Source organism: Geospiza fortis, unplaced genomic scaffold (assembly GCF_000277835.1).
Source record: "Geospiza fortis unplaced genomic scaffold, GeoFor_1.0 scaffold333, whole genome shotgun sequence".
NCBI lineage: Eukaryota > Metazoa > Chordata > Aves > Passeriformes > Thraupidae > Geospiza > Geospiza fortis.
Window position 1 is genome coordinate 866,143 of NW_005054347.1, and position 23,492 is coordinate 889,634.

The 23,492-nt window shown below is 37.9% G+C and overlaps 2 protein-coding genes across 10 annotated transcripts in view; both read right to left on the reverse strand.

Annotated features, from left to right (window-relative positions):
- Positions 1 to 192, reverse strand: part of NEXN (nexilin F-actin binding protein) — a 23,025-nt gene extending 22,833 nt beyond the window's left edge. For 5 of the 8 annotated variants that reach the window (XM_005423080.2, XM_031058740.1, XM_005423078.2 and 2 more), the window contains exon 1: positions 137 to 192. The gene's annotated coding sequence lies outside the window, so the exon portion shown is untranslated. Of the gene's footprint in view, positions 1 to 67 lie in introns of all 8 variants that reach the window. The other 3 variants (XM_031058742.1, XM_031058743.1, XM_031058739.1) reach the window with 3 other exon arrangements.
- Positions 193 to 1,133: 941 nt separating this feature from the next.
- The window catches only part of MIGA1 (mitoguardin 1), a 33,988-nt gene continuing 11,629 nt past the window's right edge, over positions 1,134 to 23,492 (reverse strand). Inside the window, exons 7-16 of one of the 2 annotated variants that reach the window (XM_031058728.1) lie at positions 14,718 to 14,818; positions 8,018 to 8,136; positions 7,762 to 7,834; positions 7,361 to 7,447; positions 7,139 to 7,237; positions 6,688 to 6,822; positions 5,455 to 5,508; positions 4,692 to 4,808; positions 4,148 to 4,362; positions 1,134 to 3,258 (exon numbers count right to left, since the gene is read on the reverse strand). In XM_031058728.1, the coding sequence (XP_030914588.1) occupies positions 3,243 to 3,258; positions 4,148 to 4,362; positions 4,692 to 4,808; positions 5,455 to 5,508; positions 6,688 to 6,822; positions 7,139 to 7,237; positions 7,361 to 7,447; positions 7,762 to 7,834; positions 8,018 to 8,136; positions 14,718 to 14,818 (1,016 nt within the window). In that variant the 3' untranslated portion in view covers positions 1,134 to 3,242. Of the gene's footprint in view, positions 4,363 to 4,691; positions 4,809 to 5,454; positions 5,509 to 6,687; positions 6,823 to 7,138; positions 7,238 to 7,360; positions 7,448 to 7,761; positions 7,835 to 8,017; positions 8,137 to 14,717; positions 14,819 to 23,492 lie in introns of both variants that reach the window. The other variant, XM_005423084.3, reaches the window with a different exon arrangement.

The window sequence follows — 23,492 nt, forward strand, 5'->3', positions numbered from 1 at the left end:
CGGAGCTCCCCGGCCCGGTACCGGCGGGGCTGCGGCGGCTCGGCAGCCCCGGGTCAGCCCCACTCACCGCAGCCCCGGCCCCGCACGCAGGGAGCGCTTCGCTGCTCCGGCTCTGCCGGCCCGCGGGGCTTTATACCTTCGGCGGTCCAGAGCCGGGTCGGTTAATGGCACATGGAGAGCGATCAACTAATAATAGTAATGTGACAGTTCGCTGATGGAGCGGGGAGGAATCTCCCTAGTGCCAGACTGCGAGAGGCAGAGCGCGGTGGCTCAAAGCAGCGCCTGTCGCTGGGAACTTTACAAAGCAGCGGCAGAAACGTGATTTTATTACATCTGAACACATTCCTTTTCCTGCTTGAAGATGACTTTTTTTCTACATGTTCAGCTGCAAGGTTTCCAGTGCAGAACTTTCCTCTTCCTATCTCCTTTGTATTGTGTCTGCCGGACTGGAGCTTACCTTCCAGAAGGGTTATCAGCATTAGGACAATAACCACATGACCTCAGGCTGTGCAGATCTGAACCACGGCCATCACAGCTCAGACACGAAAGGCGTTTGCCTTTCGAAGGACAGAGCAGGCACTTTCCCCCAGTGCCACCCTCGTACTCAAGCACAGGAGCGGCGTCGGGACTCCCGACTGCCAGGGACCCACCCGCTGTCAGCAGATGAACACATAAACATGCAACACACAAAACAAATCTGGGCAGATCAAGCACGGACACATGGCCCTTCCACAGGAGTAGGGGTTGGACTCTTTATGTCCTCTATTCCATTATTTATATTACTCCATAGAGGAGGTCTTAATCCACAACTGGAACTCAGTACGGTAGTTTGGCTTGGAAATAAGCCTGAAAATATTCGTCTCCTAAAACCAAGTAGAGAGACAACAGCTTGGCTGTTACAATGCAACAGCTGTATACAATGAAACTGGACAGCCCAAAAGCTGCCCCCATACAATATTTCTTAAATTTATATGGTAAATTTTGTAATTTTTATTCTTTGTTGATTTCAGGCAGAAAACTCCAATTTCAGGATGACTAACTGGTATCAAAATTCCTCCCATATTAAGTGATTTTGCATTAGATTTCAAGAACTGTTCAAATTTAAGTTTCAGATACAGTTATATGAGCAACAGTTGTTTCACTGAAATATTTTATTTTATATACACAGCTGCAGTTCATTTAGGCAATAGAAAGGTCACAAATACTCTGACACTTGATTTGACACATTTACTTTGATAGAAACCAAACACTACAAAAAGGAAGAATAATAATCATTAAGAACACATTTAAAGTAAAATTATTATTACAACTAAATTACAAATTATATAAATATTTGATTCTTCATAATCCCGATGCATTCAACATTTCTAATCTTAGGAGTACTGTTATGGGAGAAGAGGATGGCTTTTAAACTTAGTTTGTTCTTATTAGGATGGAAAGTATCATTCAAGACTACCTAAATTTAGACACTATAAACTAAATTCTGAGTCTGATTATGAATTAACTAGAGTAGAACTGCATCATGCTATGACTGCTGTGGTGCAGCTCTGGCACTTGTGTTTGCAGAGATGGTGCACTTCTGAATTCTTTAGCCACACGGCCGGTTATCAACAAATGTTGTGTCCAGCTCAAGGGGCAGGCTGTAGGAGAGCTGATTGCAGTTCTGTGCTGCAAGGAGAGAGCTTTCCCCCACTGAAACTGGCATCTCTCTCTGGAGCTAGTTACACACTCAGAATAGACAGATGCTTTTAGAAAAAGATTGGAAAAGACTCAGAGGAGATCAAAAGCCTTCCCACCTGTACCTGGACATTTCCCTCTCGCTCTATTCCCTTCTTTTTTGGTTTCTTTACTGTTTCTCAATCAAGTGTTTGTTGGTGGCATCTTATAACAACCAGACCCTGTATTTCTTATTTTGGATGGGAAATACATTGGTTCAATTTCCAGTCCAACTCTGTGGACTTCTGAGCTCTGTGAGTATACAGAAGTGCTCCTCTTTGAAAGGGACACAAATGCTGAAGTCAGATATTATGAAGTTTACCCCATTTTCTGAATAGTTTGCTGTTTGATTAGACCTTTCTTATTCTTCTGTTTAAAACAATCCTTTTGTTTTTGACAGAAGACCAAGCTTCCAGGTTTAATTTTTTTCCAAGTGTCTGGAAACATAATCTCATCTGCAACTCCATTTCTTCAAGACCTTTTTGTAAATAATATTAAAATTTCAATATACTTTAATTCTGTGGAGAAGTGCATTTCTGTTTCTTTGTGATATATATTAAGGTATGATTTTCTTCATATCATTTTATTAGACCAGACAAATCATAGCAGACACTTTGCTCTGTTACCTACAGGTCATACATTTGCTGTAGAATATGCAGAACACTTACTCTGTTCCTTCTATTTTCAGCAATTCCTATCGATTCTGAACCCAACAAGACACCTTTATTGTTAAATATAATTTCTTTCATAACTTGCAAAAAGCTGCCAAAATACACATAGCTTGAACATATTTATCTTCTCAAAACTTAAGTGAGGTGGGTGAAAAAAACTTCACATGCCTGTATTGAAGACACATTGCAGAGAAAAAAAATACAGCAAGGAGGATGGTGCCAAGCTCAGCAAGTTAAACAGTGGAAATAGGCCAAGAATAGCATTTGGAATTTCTGGTTTATTACATATAGAGTATAGTCTTTTTTGTTAAATAAACTATAATCAGTTGGCATTTCACACAAGTAATATGACACATTTTCATCACTTTTTGTATTTATCAAGTGAGTACAACAAAGGAGCAAAATGCTGGCTTCAGTAAAATCTGTGAATTACACAGGCCCTCATTTTGAATAGCATCCTTTTGGGTTGTGTTTGACATGAAATTTGAAATGTTGCTAGTCAGAGTTTGTTTTGATATCCCAGATTTTAACAACATGCTTCTCAAGTATCTGAATATTTGGAATTACTCTGTATTTCTTGACATGGGATAGATTCATGTGGGCTGGCTTTGTGTAGCAAAGGCATGGAAGTGCAGTTTTAGAGCCTAAACTAACTGTGAAGCATTGCTTCAGTTGACAGAAATTCAAAGATAACAGCTCATCATTATTTATCACCTCTGGAACAGGAAAAGCCATTGCTGCAAGGTGCCTCATACCTTCTGAAGGTGCTGTGCTCCTGTCTGAAGTTCAGGGTTCCATGGCCTGAGCCACAGTTTTACACTGCACAGAGATGGCCACAACTGCAAAAATCTCCTCTTAAACAGACACCTGACTTCCCACAAAGAAGGGAGGAAGACACAAATTATTAAATTATAAAACACTGCCTTCAATTCTGTTTCATTATTAATAAATCTTATAATACATACTTATTAAAAATATATTTTGAAATGCTACATATGAACTGAGAATAATATTGGTTCATTTATCACCATATTGAGTAGTAATGGTTTTAGAACAAGGAAGTTTTAAATTAATTGGTGAAGCTAGCTTTTCAAATATAAAGAAGTATTTTAAAACACCTTAGTGATATTTAGACATTTTAAATAAAAATAAAGTAAAAATTGCATACTGGCAGTCATTCCTGCCCAAATGGTGCTTGCATTTCCTGCACTGCTCCATCACACTGTAGTACAAAATGGCTGCTTACACCCACACAAATGGAATTCTGGGGCAGGGGCAACATGTTCAGTTCTGTGCGTGTGATTACTTTATTGCACGTGTCACATGAATCAGAGACTGCAGACACCCCAGTCAAAACACCTTCTAGATCTAGACACCTAATGCTTTGGAGACTCTGCAATGAACATTTTGTACTATAAGCTTTTAAAGGAAACAACTCCATCAGCTTCACTTATGCATTATTTGTGCAAAAGTACAGTATTTCATAAATAAACTTTACCCGAATATTACAGAAAAAAGCTTTGGGATACATGAAATATAAATACAGCGACAGCTGAGCTGCAAAATTAATTTAGGTATATACAGTAACACACTCCCCAGTTCTGTTCACAGATGTACATTTAACCTCCCTGAGTCCTTTTCCATACTTAGCAACACTATGCATTCCCAGATGCTTGCTGAGTAACAGCCACAGCAGAAAAGGGTGGAAAAGAGCACATCTGTGTGCACTCCCTGCCAATTGCCAGGGATTTGAAGCTTACTGTACTTTTGCTTCCAGGAGCCCCGTGGTCAGGACAGGCCTGTGGCCACTGACACAGGCCCCAACGTGTCTCAGTGAGTCTGCCCCCAGGTAGGCCAGCAGCAGCTCTGTGTGCCGCATCAGCAGCTGCGTCAGGTCCTCGGCCAGGCTCTCCATGGTTGAGTATCTCACCTTCTCAAAATCAAAAATGTCTTTGAGGAAGAAAAGCACTTGATCCTAGTGGGGGAAAAAAAGAAAGAACTTGTTTGCAGTTACAAAAAGGGAAAAAAAGTATATGCAATGCTAACAGCTCTTTCTTTAACATGTTCCCTAAAAGAATCCAGTTATGTATTATTTTGGTGCTGAGACAGAAGTGTGCTAAAACAGCCTTTACAAAACAGTTCCAGGCTTAAAACATTCATATGAAAGTAGTTCTTATGGTTTCTTACTGTTAGCCTTAATCTTAGGAAAATGCAAATATATACTAATAAATAAAATCTTAATTTATTTTAATCCAAAAGATTAAAAAAAATTATAAAAGTGGTAATTAAAAAGAAGTTGCAAACCTTGAAGAAGCAGCATAGATCATACAGCGAATTTTTAGGGCCCAAAAAGCCCCAGGCCAAAACAGGGCTGATATGTTCACATATAGCATAGAAATGTGCAAAAAATCCATCAGGCACCTAGTGATGTAAAAATTGTAGACAAAAGTTACACTGTAAATTTAGTATACAGCTCTATTATTCAGCATTAAGTCTTCATAAAAGCCTAACGCTTCCCTCCTTTGTCTAATAAAATCCCCAAAGATAAGGAACTGTGGCAGAGAGTTCTACTGAGTCCCTGCACAGAGAGGTCAGGATGCAGAAGGGGCTGAGGGGCAGCTGCAGCAGAATTCCTGGTGCTGGTGAGGAATCTGGTGCTTCAGGCAGGTAACGGGGCAGGACTGGATGGGATTTGGCTGTGGGATCATGCAGGGAAGTGGGGCTGAGAATCCTAGCACAAGCAGGTGAGATACAAGAATCATGACCTTGGTGTGCAGAACTCTGAGATCTGCATGTGGGGCAGGAAGTCAGAGAAGTGACTGACACCATCACCAACTGCACCTAAACTAGGTTTGGGAAAACCTTTCAGTTAAGGCTTTTTGCTAAAAATAGGTATTAGGGTCCAAGGAGCTAAACTTCTGCAACTGGCAAACCTCTTGTCTAAATTAACAAGTCTACAGGACTAAAGGTTGATCACTCATTTATTATGCCACAGCTACAAAAACAATTTTGAATTCTTAGAAGATGATCAATACCTTTGTTCCATATAATCTGAGGGGCAACTTACCTTCATTTGCTGTCTTTTTTGCTTCAATACTGACCAACAACTTGAAGCCACAGCCTAATTGTAAAAATAAGAAAATGAAGCAAGTCCCAAATAATTCTCCATCACAAAAGAACTCATCTGCAGAATACTGTATTTCTATATTCTGTATTTCAGGGACATGTATTTTCTTCAGTTTCAATCTTGTGACAACACAAAGTTTCAAACCATAAAACAGCAGCTGATATAAATAACAACTTTATATGTAGTTCATACTTGCTATTCCAGATCCATCTTTGCAACATTTTTGTTAGTTCAATTCAAATGCAATTTGGCATCCTTGACTGATTTTACAGCTACCACAGTTAGCAACACTCACTGGGTTTAAGTGAGGACCAGTCTTGTATATTAAAGTGTGTGCTCAGACATGAGTAACTATTTTAGATATTAAGTGGCATGTGAACACATTGAAATGTACTTTTTCACTTTAGCAAAAACATTCTTGCAATAGCTTCAGATTCAGCTATGGAGCTTTGTCCAAATATGGACTGTGAAATACAATATACCAACATCAGTACTGGGCTTCTTCCCCTCCCAGCCTCTGACTATCCTCATCTGACTCCCCTCAGTACTGCAAAGAGAGTTTAATACAGGCAAAGAACAATGTTATCATAAAACTACAAAAATATATACATGTTATCTTTATTATTTTCCTCTAGAGGGAATATTTCAATTGAAAAACAAAAATAAAGGGAAATCTTGCAGTGTACAGATGAAAATGGATGAAATGACAGTAGTCTCTGTACCAGCTGACCATGGCACTAGCCTGTGTCTCTAAAAGAGGGATGAGATCTATCTGGCAAATAAACAGCCACACATGAAAAATCATTAATTGTAATTAACAACTGAATACCTGTATTGTATTAATTTACTTTTGTTTCCTTGTACCTTTGTCCCTTATTGCTAAATCTCTGGTCTATGAACCAAAACCTGGACCTGATGTCTAAGATGTGGCCAACAGAAACTTCCCTTCTAAAATTCTACTTCCTCTGAGAAAGGAAGGACAAGGTTAAGCATTTTCTCCAATACATTCAATCATTCTCTGTTTTGGGTCAACTTGTAACTTTTAAATTCCTATTATGAAAAACCTGATAATACAATCTCTTAAATTCTTTTGAGGAAGATCTCAGGTACATGCTCAGTACACTGCAATGTACTACAGATCAATTAATATGATAATTACACATGAATACTTACAGTTTCTTTAAAAGAGGAATTTAACCAGCGGTTATTTACTACATTCTGTATAGATATTGGTGGATTTTCTAAATCTTCAAATGAATCCATTAATATGAAGTCCAGGACAACATCATAAAAATTCAGATTCTTCACCTATATTAAATGAGAACATGATCTAAGTAACCTAGTTTCTCTTTCAGCAGTGGAATTCAGCATGCACCGTATTGTAATGCTGTATTAACATGCAGATTTGCAAATGTTTTTAATGAATATTAAAACTACTTTGTCAGTAAAGGAGAAGTTTTAAAAAAGTGTGGTTTCTGGTACTAAACTGGTGAATGCCATTTCTCTAAATCAGCAATATAAACAATAAAGAGTTGCCTTTCCCACAATTCTTAACTGTAAAAAATTATTTTTAGATCCCATGGTATTAGTAAGGGTAAAAACACTTTTCAGAAATGCAACTCACTCCTCTAGCAGCAAGTTCCATTTCGGTATTATCCCAGTGATCTGTTTGTTCCAAAAAATATATCATTTCATCAAAGACATCTTCAAATTTCTTTGGATTCTGTAAAGTAAAAGCAATGAGTATCAAGCAAATATAAAAAGAGATATGGTTGATTTTCCCTGGACAGCGAAATCAGGCAGAAGTTACATAAACAACAAAACATTGGTAAAAAAAGGCTTTTACCTTTCGTGCTTTCACAATTAAAGCAGACAAAATTTTTCTTCCACTTTCAGCAAGAAATATTCTGTTTGATGTTTCTGAAAGAATTATCTAGAAAAAGATTCAGAAAATATAGACAGGTTAATTCACAGGTTATACCAAATGACCTTAAACATTTCAATCAATTTTAATTACCACCTCTAGTATAGTTAACAAGCTCCTAATAAGCCTTGGGTGCAAAGGTTCCAAAGCTAATCATAAAATCTGGACTCTTCTGCAAATACATCTCATTTTTGAATGATAAAAATGTAAAAGCAACAAGAAAATATTTAGATACAGATTACATTATAAGAATGCTTGCACAAAGGCTAACGGGCAGTTTCAATGCCATGCACAAGACAGATAAATCACCCCTTACAGTTTACCTGAAAGGCTTGTCGAATACAATGAAGCTTAGCAAGGAAGTCACTGTCTCCTAGACATTCAAACATTTCAGTCCTATACAAAATAGAAAAGTTTTCAGAGACCATTAAAAAAAAGCAGCATAAGAATATCCATCTAAATCTAATTGCTAGAAAAAATACCTAGTACAAGTAACTTCTAAAAATTGATTACTAGATAGAATATTGAATTTTAATTCTTGCTTTTCCTGTAAATACTTAAATAGACACAAAACAATACCTTAACACCCGTGAATAAATTTTGCCTTCTTCTGCTAAGTGCATGGCTTCTTCATACAGGGGGCAGTGGCAAAGGGAATCCAGACCATACGTGCTACGAATCTCTCTGTGCTCTGAAAGCTGGAACAACATGTTTTGGAAGTTCACTAAAGAGCTTGCTGATACAATTTTTGTGAAGATAAAACAAAATAAAGAAGTTTTCCTAATGTTCTAATGAAAGATGAATCCTTTTCTTCATCTGCTTTAAACAAAGGAGTAACAGTCAGCAAGTGAACAGAACAGATACACCAGGTCATAAGACTTAACTTTGTAACTCCTAAAATCTGAAAGCTACAGTTTCAAAACTTTTTAATTAATAAAATAAAGGCAGCTTACTTTTGTATTTCATTTGCATAGTTAAGTTTTTGAATTGTCTAGTTAAAATAAATGATACCCTAATGGGTCTCAAAGCTGTTAAAAGAAAATAATTGCCAGGACACAAAGTACAGAATGATTGCACCATACAATTCCTTAGGAAGCTGGAAATAGTAACATCCTACCACCCCTGTTTTAGTTTCACTGGTAAATACGGCTCCCAGTTACCAAATACACTGTATAAAACATGAGTATTCAGTGTTTTATACTACAGGCTCCCTAAATGGTTTGCATTATTTGCAGTGTTAATTCTATGGTTAACATAGAAATAAAGATGAACTTGTAGATATTTTTAAAGAAAGAAAACAAACAGATCCATAAATCAAAGCACATAAATAATACAGAGAACTCCTGTTTACAGGGTATCATATTCCATCCACAAAACAATGTCTAGCTACAATTTCACTACAAAGATTACATTCTATTATTAATAATAAAAGAAAAAAATCTGATGTCTACACATCATTCAGTTTAGTTAATGACCAGAAAATTAATTCTAGTTGTTTTTTTTTTCCAATGGGACAAACAAACTGTGTTTCTAGGCTATTAAACTGAGCAAAGAAACATCTTTAAAATTAACTCCCAAAGTAATTGAACTATGTAGAAGATTAATCTCTATTGTAGAATGACTTTAGAAAATAATATTGAAGTATTACTTTATGTTAAGCTTCCATTGACATTTTCAAGTACATAAATGCTGAGCAGCTTCTCCTGTCACTGAGGCCATACAGACAAGTATGAGGAATTTCAGGCAAATCACCTTCCTCAGGTATTTATGGAACTGACTGAGTGTGACTGATTTAGGACTGATTTCTACAGTTAGATGCAGGAAACCTTCATCTGCTGCCAGCACTTGAGGTGATAACACCTTTACACATGAAGATGGCTGATCACTGCCTTTGGGGTCACAGATTAGCACAGGGACTGATACCTGGGAATTAGGTGAGGCCCTTGATTATATTTAGCTTTTTTTTAAAAGAAAACAACAATTCCTCTCAGGCTAAGAGATGAAATAAAATATCAGGAGAGAAAGGTTTAACTGTTCCTCCCCCGAGAAGATGATGTTAATTACAGATTAATTCCAACAAATAATATTTGGAAAGGGGGAGCAAATTCCTCCATCACTGACTTCTCTTGGCATACAAAAAGTGAAGGGGAGAAAAAGCAAACAAACTGTAAACCAGTTAAACTAAATGTTTAACTAGAAAAGGTGGTTCCAGACAGGCTCTGAAGTTGCACCATTAATGCTCCTGGAGTCATTATGGATTTTCTTTTGATGCTTTCTAGTATTCAAAAATATATTGCTATATCACTATTTTATATGTAAACATATAAAGTATATAGATGTAACAATATATAGATGTAACACAGATTATTATGCTTTAAATGATCTTGCAACCAGTAGGGGCCATTCTGTGAGATTAAATAAGATGAAAGCTTGTCTATATATACATCCTGCTTAAAGTAAAACTCATTAGAGATGATTTGTAAAGATATATCCACAATTCTAATGTAGAAGAGTTCAGCTACTAGGAAAATTCACAAATTATATTCAATATTTAACAAGATTCAGATTCAGAGAACACAACATTTTCTAGACAGGAACCTCCACAAAGGTATCAAAAGGAAAATGAACACTTCATTGTAGAAGTCTCTGAGGACTTGCTGCCTTTGAGGATAAGGTGGGCAGAAGGGTTTTCAGTTAGGTGGCTCACTGTAAGTACCTTATATCAATTGGCATGAGTTCATGATATTTATTGAGGTACCTGATTTTTACCTCACTGTGTACCCCTAAGCACCACATAACTCTCCTCACCAGCGATTTGGTACTAACCACAAGTTACCAGAAAGCTCCAGCATCCAACATCTTGGCATCCCAAGCAAGCAGGACACTTGAAAGCTCCCCAGGTCCCTTTCTGCCATTCTGTAGTGGCCACCTCTGTGCACAGCCACTGCCACTTTGAGGCTCCTCACACCCCTCTAGGGATGACAAGGAGCTATGTCACAGTGCTGGCAGCAGCCAGGAACACAGAGGCTTGTGATGGTGCACTGGATGTGCCAGCCCCTAAGTGTCTGCTACTTCCTCAGTGTCAGGGAGGTCATGGAGAAGGAAATGAAAATGCAGACAAAGAAGAGATAGAAGATGACTGATACTATAGCAGCAATCTCATCTTGTAAGGCTTTACTTGTATCCATTCAAGGCTCAGGAAGGAGAGACCTGTTGGTGACCACCATAAGGACATTTCTGATGGCCTGCCCTAAGGTCATTACGTTAAAATAACACATTCTTCAAAACTCCAAAGCTTGTAGTTCTAACTTGTGTCTAACCAGGCAGCCTCTGAAGATTGCAACATGGACATTGTTCAGATGCTAATCGGTTTTCTCTGGACAATTCAGCTTTAGGGCTGTATCTGCAGTAAGGAGATGCTGAAATCATTGCTCTAAAGCATCAAACCTTTGCCACTTGCAATCATTTTTAGGTCTGAGATGCTCTGACTGCTTTGGTTTGAGGAACAGGCTCAGTACTTTTATTTGCCATGCACAAGTTGTTTGCTAATAAATAGAAAAAATTCTCAGCTGTGCATCAAGACCTTGTTGACTACCAAAATAACCATCTACATGAATGTAACAAAAATAAACAATGCTAGACCTTTCAGGAATTCTTGCTTGCTTCTCCTAATAGAGAGGTCACTTTACTGGCACATTCAGCATTCCTTACATTGTGAGAAATCAAGTTTACCCTATATTAAAAAAGCTGATGATAATCTCTTTGAAATATAAAGACATTCAGAGAAAAGATTTCCTCAAAAAACGTAAGTAGCTGCAGGATGAAAGTGAAACATGTTTGGGGAGTTGGAAGATGTGATGGTGATTAGTAACTAAAACCTTTGGGATGGCATTTTAGTAAGTTGAAATGATGAAGTGGTGTGTTCCACTTAAGGCCTGGAAGAAAACAGGAAGGCTGTTACTGATAAAAAGCAGCAAATGCTTTATTCACAAGCCTAAAAAATCTCCCAAGCTTTGCACTAAGGAAAGCAAAGTTTTTTTGATAATAGACCTACAGATTCGTACTAGTCAAAACATAAAAACAAGACATGATAAATGCATGTGCACTGACAAGGAAGAAGCAGCAACAAAGCTTACTGTCAGGGAGAGCAGGAAAGAGGTTCTGTGAGAAAGATGGAAAAGAAGCCAGGAAAGAGAGGGCAGAGGCCTTTATCTGGCACACTCACTGTTGCATTGTTGCCAAAGGTGGCAGCTATTTTGGTCACAGTAGATGGGAAAGCAAGACTGTGAAAAGCATACTAACCCTCATCAACACAAGCTGAAGGCAGCCAGACTCAAATGAGGAAGAAAATACCACTATTTATCACAGCAGTAGTATTAATAACTTAATTAGGGCAACAGTCATGTTTACCACCCCTTCTGCAATGCTTCTAGAGCCTAAGTGTGTTTAAGAATAGAAGCCTGTCTGGTCATGGGGATGGCAACTGTGTCTAAACTGTCTTTATAAAGATTCAGGCACCTGTGTATATTGTAGGTGCCAGACAGGCACAACTCTGTATGAGAAGTCATCAAGTGAGTGATCCTCAGCACCCTCTTGATCACCAGCCACAGCCAGACGAAGTTTTGGCTCTGCTCCTGCGATCCTGTAGAGCTCATCAAAAGGGCACGTGATGCAAACCCTGCCAAACTGTCCCAGTTTTGTACAGCTCTTTCCTATATTTTGTTCCAATATAACACAGCATGACATTCTTGTTGCCTCCTAAGCAGTATCCCTATCAATTTCCATTCAAGCATCTATCTGCGTCTTGTTTTATGAATGTTCTCTCTCCTGCAGGCAGGGAGCTAAATTTGACCTGACTGTGTCAGCACTGAAACATGAACACAGTTCCCAGTCTCCAAAATCAGTCACACAAAATACTTAGTCCTGCTCCTTGGGACAGGATACAGCGTAGAAGGAAGCCAAGGAACTGTCAACACAGAGCTTGCAGCATGATGAGGCCACAAAAAATGGTGCCATGTTCTAATTTCCTGGAAGGTGAAATTATTAATTCCAGTAGGGCATAATCACAGAGCAGTATAAACACATGTATGAATTTCAGATTTAAAAATTTTGCTAAACATTTCAATCAAGACACGGAGTTTAGGACAGTTACTACAATTGTAACTGCAATCAGGGAGCTTATGATGAAGGAACTGCCTTATTTGGCCCTTAGGTGAGACAAATCTGAAGCTGAAAAAGCCTCAGACCTCTTAGCCTAAATTAAAATATTCCACTGTTTCCCTAGTGCAAGAAAAAAAAATTAAGAAGTAGATAAGCAAGAGGAAGCTACTTGTCATCATGTCCAGAATAAAAGAATTTGGTATGTCAATTGTAATCCTGTTAAATCAAAGCAATTACTGTTCTCTACTGACAGCTGAATACACTGGGAAGTTGTTACTGCTCCTTCTCATTGCTGTAAGGTGAAGCATTTCCCCACCACACACCCTCCTGAGGATGGACAAAATATTAAATCAAGGTAGCAGTGGTTTTGTACCAGAACACCAATTCACAGCTTTCTTCTCCCTCACCACACAATGATGCCCTGTAGCTACAACTCCCTGCAGTTTAGGCCTAGTGGCTCCCATTTAACCCAGAACATTGATGCTGCTCTGGCCTAAACACCAAACTGCAAGTTGTTCACGTTCTATTAATCTTCAGGACTTCTGTCACTTAAGAACTTCACTAGACTCTTCAATAAAATCTGAGAAAAGAGAGTTTGTTCTATTGGCAAAGACTAGAACAGCTGGAAAGGATGAGAAAATCTTCATAACTTTTTCCTGGAAGAACAAGTTGACAGAAGTGGCTTTGATGTATCAAAATGTGGAGAATATTTTCAGGATACTTAAAGACAATTACATGTCCAATTTTGATTCCAATTTTTTTTTTTGCAGATACTGGGACAATATAGCTTCAGGAGAGGATGATGATTCCACTGATACATCCTGGGGTTTCTGTTTGCTTGGTTGATTGGTTGGTTTTCCCTTTCTTTAAAGCCAAGCAGCACAAATGAGCATAAGGGGCTGTTCCCATCCTCACAAAGAGTAACCAGTCTCTATGGATACAGTCCTCGTTAGGAATGGATGCTAGGCACCACAACTTAATGTGAGTTACTAAATCAAGGAAATCACTATTTAATGTGAATTACTAAATCAAGGTAACTGTGTTATGGAAAAAACAAACCCCATAAGAGACGGTCAAAACAATTGCAAAGAATGTGTGTGCAATTCTTTCTTTTTGCAACTGACTTCAGTAGCTTAGTTGTGGTGTGTATATGAGAGCAATATCTATCACAAAATGGATCTTTTGAGGCCAACTGCCTCTCCTGTTTTTTGGAGTAGAGTGCTAGTCAAGATCACTTCAGCTCCCCAGAGACTACAGAAGGAGATATTTCTCATTCAAGTAAGTGTGTCACTGCTCTAGAGTCTCTTTCAAATATTTCAAGGGAGCTGTAGCAGACTCCAGCTCTGTAACCCAGAGATTACCACGTGTCCTTTGTGCCCTTATCCCACAGGATTAGAGTTAGATCAAGTTCTTTATGTTGCCAAGGATGCTTCCCAGTGTGGCCAGACAGGAGGCTCCCTGGCAGCCCCACCGCACCTCCAGGGACTGTCACTGCCAGCCCAAGGTCCCTCCCCGTGGTGGCTGCAGGGAGCTGTGGGGTCCCTGCACACCCGCACAGCCACACAAGCTCCCCCCAGCTCAGCCCAGGGCTCCAGAGCAGTCTCACACCTCTGGTTCCTGCTAAGCCATTTCATCCCAGTGCAACAACAGAGCAACAGCTCAACCTGGTGCCTTCATATTGTGCATGGAACGTGCTGAAAGAGGTAGCTGTCAATTTCTTATCATTTCCTCCCAAAAAAAACCCCTCCAGGTCTAAACAATACAAAGCCTTCTTCATACATCTTTATAGTATGGTAAAGCCATAGGAAAAAAGAACAGAAAAATATAAATCATGGTGAAAGGAACTACTATAGCCTCAACTGACTGCTTCTTCACTCATGAAAATGTGATCTGTTTTTCAAAAGCAACTTCTATTTAGGAGGAGTTGGGGATGCATTATGCCAGTACACAAAAATAAACCCAAAACAACTGGGTCCAATGAAGCCTGGAAAAGCTCTTTCTTTCCTCCACAAGAGAAATATATTTTTGCTCACAATGATTAGCAAAAAATAAGGATTCTTCTGTTCACTGTTGAAATAGATCAATAAATCTTTAAAAAAGCAATCTTTAAGAGTCTTACCTCAGCTGTGGAAACAAAGGAATCTGTGGATGCAATGCTTAATGTATCTCGAAGGCAGAAATCATCTCCATTATCCTTTACAGTAATGTCTGTGTTTTTATCTTTAAAATTAAAAAAAAAAGTTTATTAGACAATCAGAAAATTCCACTTAAGTCTTGAAAATGTGTTTCATGTGTACTTTAACACAGTATTTCATTTGGAAGGCACAATGTTATACTACTGTAAGAGTAAATTCTTTTATGAACTACTAACACATATAAATGTGACTGTTTTTCTGCCTTTAAAGTGGATTTTCAAATATCATCCACAATGAACTGGAAGAAGACAAAAAGACTTGGCCAAGGTTTTGGCCTTTCTTTTACAGACTACTGATGATCTCTTTATCTTATGATATGACTTTGCTACATGGATCTAGATCCTCAGTCAAGTTTTTGACTTGGCTGTGTTATGTAACAAACTGCTCCATGCCCTAGCCACCACTTTTATTTTTCTAAATAAAAGTTTATTAATAAAAAACCACCACCACATTTTACTTTTACTTGAATTTGCTTCACTTTCTACTTTTCATGCCTTTTTTCACTTGCTGGTTCCTCCTGAGAGCAAGTGAAGCTTTTCATCTTCACTGCATCCTCTTTCCTCAAAAAGCTTCTTCATTGAAATAACACATCCAGAAGTATTTCCTACAGTACTAGAATTCTTAATGCCTTTAAAATAACTGTTATTTTTTCTTAAAATCTTCTGCAATACAGTTTCTCTCAGTTCTGCTTTACTTTATTCTCAGATTTCAACTCTTGCACTTCTGGGATGGTTTTATTTTCACCATATAAAAACACTTTCACAGAAGGATTAAATTCGTAAGTCGGTAAGTCAGACTTTGGCTTGATGTGACCCATCTTACATTCCCAGTAGAGCAGATACATTTATTTTGGGTTACTTTACCTTCAGACATTACACATGTGTTCCTAAAAGCCTGTTTTATCTCCAAGAGTCAGCAGCAACCAGCTACCCAATGTCATCCAGGCTTGTTGCTAAGGCACTACTTCACTAAAAACTCCATTACACAGCGGAGTGGCCAAACGCCAATTTACTGGGATGGTTTACTCATCACTTGCAATGCTACAAAGCCACATTACTTAACCATTACTTCGGTGGTTGTTATGGTTTTATTAGTTATGGACTTGGAATGACAGCTCAAAAACTGCACAGAACAAATATCTGTCTTTGGGAATATTCACTGAGGGGAAAAATGATTCAGAGTTTGGACAAAGATTTTACTAGAGCGAGTTAGGCAAATTGCAATCGCGACTTCACCACTATTCATATGAAGTCTGATTTTTTTCAGCTCATTCTTACTATTTCTTTCTTTTGACCTCTTAAAACCAAGAGGAAAAGTACTGGAGCTTAGAAGCTGGTCAAGAAACAATCACATTCTGAAATCTGAAATACTGGAACAGAAAAGCAAACTGTGGTTTGTAAAGCACTAGCTTGAGGTCTGCTTAGAGTACATAGGTAACATGATGTTTCTTTCTTATTTCTAACTCATTATTTGCATTAATTCTCTTCTAATATTACATTAGATGATTTTCTAATATCACTTTTTCACATAAGAGTTTGCTGAACTTGCAATAATACTGCTAAACCCAGGGTAGTACAGGCATCTATAGACGGCAGATTTTTTGGCTCTCCTTTTTTCAACCTCTCCTTTTGCCAAAGCTGCTTTTATTGTTATATGTGACTTTATAGCTCAATAACAAGAACATATCCCCAGACTGATTCTAAATAATTTAACTCTGGGTTATGTGGTTGATTACATATAAATGGGAACAATGCTGTTTAACTAAAATGTATTCCACATACATTAAAAAAAAAAATTGGTGTAAGCGAAGGAATCACAGCCCAGAACAACACAGAATCAGGGGTTCTTCCATAGATCTTGCATTCATCCTGTTATAGACTACATGAAGCTCTAGAGTTAATAAAATTCTAATTTAATCTATCTTTGTTGAAAAAGTCATAATTCCAAGTTTTCTAATATGGCCTAAAACTATCACCAAGCCAGTATGCTTTTAACATGTTAATCAGTTGAATATGGAGTATCTGTGTTTTCACTCAAAAAAAAAAATCTCAAAAAAAAATCTCACTGCTACAGAAAAAGACACGAAATTTGCATTTTATGAGGAAGAAAAAGATTAAAAATAAGGTTGGAAATGCTGAGTGAAATAATACCTTTGGCAAGTGATACGTACACACAAAGCACAGCCTCCCTAAAGAAAACCAAACAGCCTTGTCAGCTATTTCTGACTTTCAGGCCAGCACCACCCTAATACCCTAAAACATCCTTAGCCAAGCAGGTGCTTATCAATACCCAGGCCATGAAGGGAGCATGCTCTTATGAAAATTCACCATGGAATTTCACTAGGGTGAAAATGAAGTTACAGCTGGAGTACATACCAAGCAAGTACCAGCAGAACATTCTTAGACACAAGAACACGAAAAAAAAGAGACAGTGGCACAAAGAGACTCCTGGAATGAACAGCTGCAAGAGGAACTCACCCACCAGTGCCTGCAACTGCTCACACACTCATCCCTACTTCTTATGGACTCTAATAACTTCAGGAGGGGAGTACTAGCAAGTATGTGAGCTTCAAATATACTTCACCTATTTGAGGAGCCAAGGAGTTATTTTGGGTTCACTTATATTTGTAAAGAGGATGAAGTAGAGTTTCAGATGTTACAATCATGGATCTTGATTGTAGTGCCTTAAAATGTATCTATGGTCATTAAATTATATTATTACGGTGTTAAAACATTGAACAAGATGGAGGACTGCTAAAGCTTGTGAAATTACTCCTAGCTTTATAAGGTTTTGCAAACAACTATCTATTTAAAACTAAACAAGATTAAAGAAAAAAGACCAGAACCAAGCTATTTTCACATCTATTTACAAAGTACTAATCCAGAATAATTGTTTTTGTTCTGGTAGGTTTTCACAGTAAGACAGAGCACAGAGCTAACCCCCTAAACTCTCAAACATCTGACCTTCATAACTGCACAGAAATCAGCTTTTTAGTATTCAACTGGGAAGCATTCACCTTCACATAACATTTTAGAACTCTGAAAACTGTTTCCATGTTATCTTCCTACAAATCCTGAATGAAGCATGGCAGGAGTTCACAAGCGAGTTTGGCACTTAGCTGACACATTTAAAAAAGGAAAGCACTTACCCACTAGTAAAGAACTCACTAGGAGTTACAGACTTTAGTTCCAAGTACCACCATTAAAATCATGGTTCCCTATTCTGCCCAACCATCGCACTTCAGTGGAAAATTAATGCCGTTAATACATCACAAGCAGGAAAGCAGGATGAGAAAGTAGAAACTTTACAGAGTCTGAAGAGGAAAAGCCTTGCAAAGGAACCACTTATGAAAAGTCATGGTACCCTCAGAGCAGCAGGGGCCCAGTGTTCTGCCAGCCCACTGTATGCTCAGAGCCCTTCGATATGTGGCGTCCTGTCCAGTGAAAGGAATTACAATAATCCAGTTCAGACAGCAGCATGAATCAGTTCAGTTCCATGAGAGTGTGCCACAGTCTTCTAGCTAGTCGCAAGTGGCACAGTGGTTTGTCACCACTTGCTGAAACATCCAAAAGCAGCTTTATTTACATTTATAAATAGTGATAATTCTGAGAGTGCTGATCATCACTTCTACCAAGTAGCTGCTAAAGCACTACATGAAGTCTTACAGGATGCACCCAGAAAGCAGTGAATTTTACATCATGTAAAATTCACTGCTTTCATATTTATAAAAAGAATACAATCGCAGCCTTCGGTGCTCACAGACCTTTGTCAAGGTAAGCTGTGGCTGAGTTTACTGCTGAGCCTTCAAATAACATCCTTAACAGAAACCTCAGTAGTTTTCATGCAGGGAATAATCTTCTGCTTATGTGTGAATAGAGAGCCAAATCTTACTTCCTTGGAAAAAGTTGACTTAACAGAGCTTTCATAACTATTTCCAAGCACAACTATAATATTCAGGGCTCACATAAAAGCCTTCTACTTAAAACACACTCATATAGGTATAAAAAAGTCCATTTTCAGGGGCACTGGGTTCTCACCTAATCATCATTATGCAAAACCCAAGATGTTGTTCAGTCACTGTGTTCTGTATCACTTGGATGTTATTCTTAAGACAAAAGTACTACAGCTGACTAAAAGCTGAATTAATTGTCATCTGGAAAAAGAAGCAGTTTGCCTAAAATAATCTCATAATCTTCAAGAGATTTCTCCAAATACTTTGGAAAGAAATAATAACAATTTCTGTGATGTTGATAATAGTCTGACTATTTTCAGACATTCAAGATGCTGACTTTGTCCATAAAGTTATATTATCTGCAGAATACCATATTTAATGGTGTATAAAACAAAACAACATGGCTATTGCATTTATATCCTATTGCTTTCATTCTGCAAAGGTAAATAAACAGCACAAAATTACATGTGTAATCATTTTAGTCTCTCCATGTAAAAATCAAGTGTACCTGAGAAAGGAATGTAAGTTCAATTTATTTCCCATAATCCATGCACACAGGTACATCAAATTACAGAAAAGTATTAGGAAATACTATATAAATTTGATATTCTGGAATGGTGATAAATGAAATTATTATTTCAGGATTTAAATCTGGTAAAGCATTCTTCCATAATATTGATAACAGAGTTGGAATATTTTCTGATAGTTGATATTTCTTTTTAAGCAAAGAAAATACCAAAGGCTAAAAATATAATTTTATTATAGAGAATATGGCCTGTGAAAGCTGGCCATATTCTCTATAAGCTGTGTCTGAATCATCATAGCAGGATTTATTGTAAAACCAACATTTCAAAATGGAAAGACCTCATCATGAGAAACTCTACAATCTCAAGGAAGAGGCAGAATGAACACACACGGTGCTATGTTGCTAAAATCTGAATTTTAAGAAAACAAAGCAGTATCTGATATGTACTTTATACCCTGAATTAACACATCATGTGTACTGACAGCTAAGAAATCAGCTTAGTAAACGCAAAATAGATGTATGCATGTGTTTTTCTCTCTGATTTACCTCTCTGGCTTTCTGCTTTACAGACATATGATCTCAAAGCAGATTTGAGACGTGTATCTTGTGTAAACTACGTCACTGAGAGGTCTCTCCCTATCACACAGCCTTTCATTTCACTGAAAATGTAAACACTGATTCACAACTGCACATTATATGATTCTACTCTTATACAGCGTTACATTTTTTCACAATTTCTTTATTCTGAACCTAAATATCTTCCCTGATTTTAAGGTTTCAATCCCTATTCTTTATAGAAAAGTTTTGCTTCTGAGCACTCTACTGCTTTCAAGTTCAATAGTTCAGGTAACAGCTTCTGTACATTGATATGATTTGAGAAAAAAGATTTGGCAACCAAATGAAGTTTACTCAGTTGTCTAATCCAGACAGAGTCTGTTTGGGTGGATGTGCAGCACAAAGTTGTCACCCCTCCTCACAGGGGCACTCAATTCTCCTGCAGTTCAGAAAGCACCACATCTCTGCTGTCCACAGCAAAGACCAGTTTGAATTCCAGCGCTGCTTATTTCAAAGCTGAGACTTTGAAGCCCCAGGCTTTACAGCACAGCCCTGTGGAGCCTGCCAGACACCTCAGTCACCAGATTTAAACGTCACTGCCTTTTCTCAGCTCTTCACATCTCCAAACCAAGTGCAACCTACTGCTATTCTTGTACAGCCACCTTCTAGTGACAATGGAATGGTCTGTTCAACCCCATTCAGTGTGACAGTACATTAACTCATGGGGATGCAGAGCAGATTGAAGATGCAATGTCATATTTAGAGAAGAAGGAAGTACAAGGTTAACTTTCAGGCTTCCACATCTAGAAATTACTACCTTCAGTACCTTTCCTATGCCAGAGGCCTCCATAAGCAGGTTAGGTAGAAAGGTCCTCTCACCAGACTGACAGAGGAGTCTCAAAAGTAAATGAATTTCTCCCTTTGGTCTCAGTTCTTCCACACTTGTGAGTCAGTGGGCACTTAAAAGCAGGATGTTTGTACCAGTGCATTACCAAGAGTATTCCTTCCTTTTTTCCAAGGCAGTTCATTGCCCCCTTCTTGCCTTTCCCACTATGCATTTCTTCAGAGAGATATTACCACACGTAATGATGAAAAGGGACAATAATAACCAGCAACTGTTGCTCAGCTCCTGAAACTTGTGGTGTTTCTAATTGTATCTTCAATTACTTTTTTTCCAAATCAGTTTCTTAACATGTTATATGAAACTCAAAAGAGCAAACACTGTAGTATTCTGGCATAAAAACTACTTTGCTGGACACAGCATAAGAGTATGGGACCATCCAAGATGATCTTGTCAAGCTAAGATTTCTGGGGAGGTTTTTCTGGGGAGGGATGCTGACATTTCAAAGCAAGAAAGACAGCCTGACAAAAGGAACCCACACATTCATTTGTTCTTCCATTAAAAGAAACATATGCTGCCCAGCAGTTGATAATTCCACTTACATGTATGAAGACAGTATCAGAAAAATCTGATACCTTCTCATCCCTGAATTATCAGACTAAGACAGAACCAGCTATACAGCTGGTGATCCTCAGTAAAATAAACATCAACAGATGCAGACATACATTTGTGTTTTGGGCTCAGACTCTGTATTCAGAATGTTTGACACAGAAAAGCTCTGTAAGAACAGCCTAATAATCTCAGTGTTCCCTTCAATTTCAGGGCAGAACTATTTAACAGAACACTGCAGTCTACAGTGACACTGCTCAGGAATGTGACTGGCTTCTGCAAACCCAGCTGCACACAGATATGGTTTAACAACTTAAATTTCTAAGACATATGCTTAACTTTAAGCAATAAGACTTAAAGAATATCTGGAGTCCCTCACTGACTGGGACCTACTTGTATTCCACTTGTCCCCAACAATGGGAAGGAATGAGATAAGAATCCTTATAAGGTTGTACTCTATGTAGAGTTCTGAATCTTTAGTTTACTAAATAAGACCAATTATCAAACTTAAACTAAAAAACCAAATTAATAACACTATAAGGTTGCCAAATGCATTAGTAACATATTAATGCTTGAATCATAATGCAAGTAATTATTAGAGCAACCTGAGCCAATCACCTAAGCTATGTACATTCTTTGTTATTCAAGCTTTGCTTTATTTTCCCTTACTCTGGTTTACCACAGATAACTAATACATTGACTAGACAGCAACTTTAACGGCATCTGTTTGAGCAGCTGCTAATCAGTGCCAAGCCATGTGGAAATATGCATACATTTACCTTTAAATACTCACAGCCTTTCTCCATGTAGAACAAGGGCAGCTTTAAATAGCAGGAGAGAGAATAAAGCCTGGTGTGATCGACATGTGCTCTTGAATCAGTTACACCACAGCTCTTTGCTACAAAACTGGATCATTAGGTAAGGTGGGACATGTGCACAGTCCAGATATCTCACAGAGAATTGGAGACAGTAATTTATTTAAAAAACACCCTGTAGTTTGAACCATCAAAAGGGAAATCAGACACATCTCAAAACCAGTTACTTTTGCTAAGAGTTTTAGCAATTAACTGCACAAATAGATGCATGAGAGAAAAATGACACATAAGTAAATAATTTTGCTCCTTCCATTGTTATTGTTCACTTTTGCTGTAACTTTCCACAAAAATAAATTTACTCCCACATAGTTTCAACTCTGAAGCATTTCAAGCTGAAACAGAAGTTTAAGAAAATTGTAAGATATTAAAAGACCATTAGGAATGAAATGCTTACACAAGCTACTTGAGCCTTCCAGTTATAGGGTAAACAACTAAAAAAAAATGACACCCCAAACGAAATGCTTGGCAAATAAATGCGCAGAGGTGTAGTGATGGGGCATGGCTCGTGCTAGGTAACAAATCCTGTCAACAGCAATTCTTGAAGACTGTGCTGTGTGGATATACCACAACCTTTTATGCCACCTTGACGGGTCACAGTCTTCCACTTAAAGGGCAGCAAGATTTAAACATAGTAGACACATTCATTAAGAAAAGTTCTTAGTTTTTGGGTATGTCCACATGCACACAATGTTTTAATTTCAAGTCCTTGAAAATATACTGCAGACAGAAGTGTATCTATTTTAGTTCTAACTAGTGAATTAATAAAACTATAGTGCAGAGATCTGTATTTGCTGATTTTATGATTGTGTCAATATTCCATTTTGATATTGAGCGCCAAAGCAATTGGAAAGCTCAAAGTGTTGTTTCTGCACTTCCAAGACTAAGCTACCAAGCCAAGAGAGTTGATTTCCTTGGAAGTCTCTTCAAATTCTGAACTATCACTGCCTTTATCTCCCTGAGCCTGTTCTGGCTCACTTTTCTTCATTTTGCCCAAAAATGTTTCAGACAAGCCTCTCTTAAAAGCACACTGCAATGCAAAAAGAGATTGTTTTCAGTGAAATTCTAAAAGAGGAATTGGCCCTATGGACCAAAACATGTTCCTGATCATCAGTTTATATAACCTCACACTGCCAGTACTCCAGCAAGAAAAATAAACACTTATCCCACCCTCACTCCTTGCCATCTGATTTTTCCTACCTCTAGAACATTTATACTCACAATATATACAAACTAATAGAAGTTAAGTGCATGTACACCTTTTCTAGTAAGAAAAAGAATTTGCAAATTATAACTTGTTAAGAATGTATCACAAAAACATGAGAGAGGAGAAATAAATAAAAA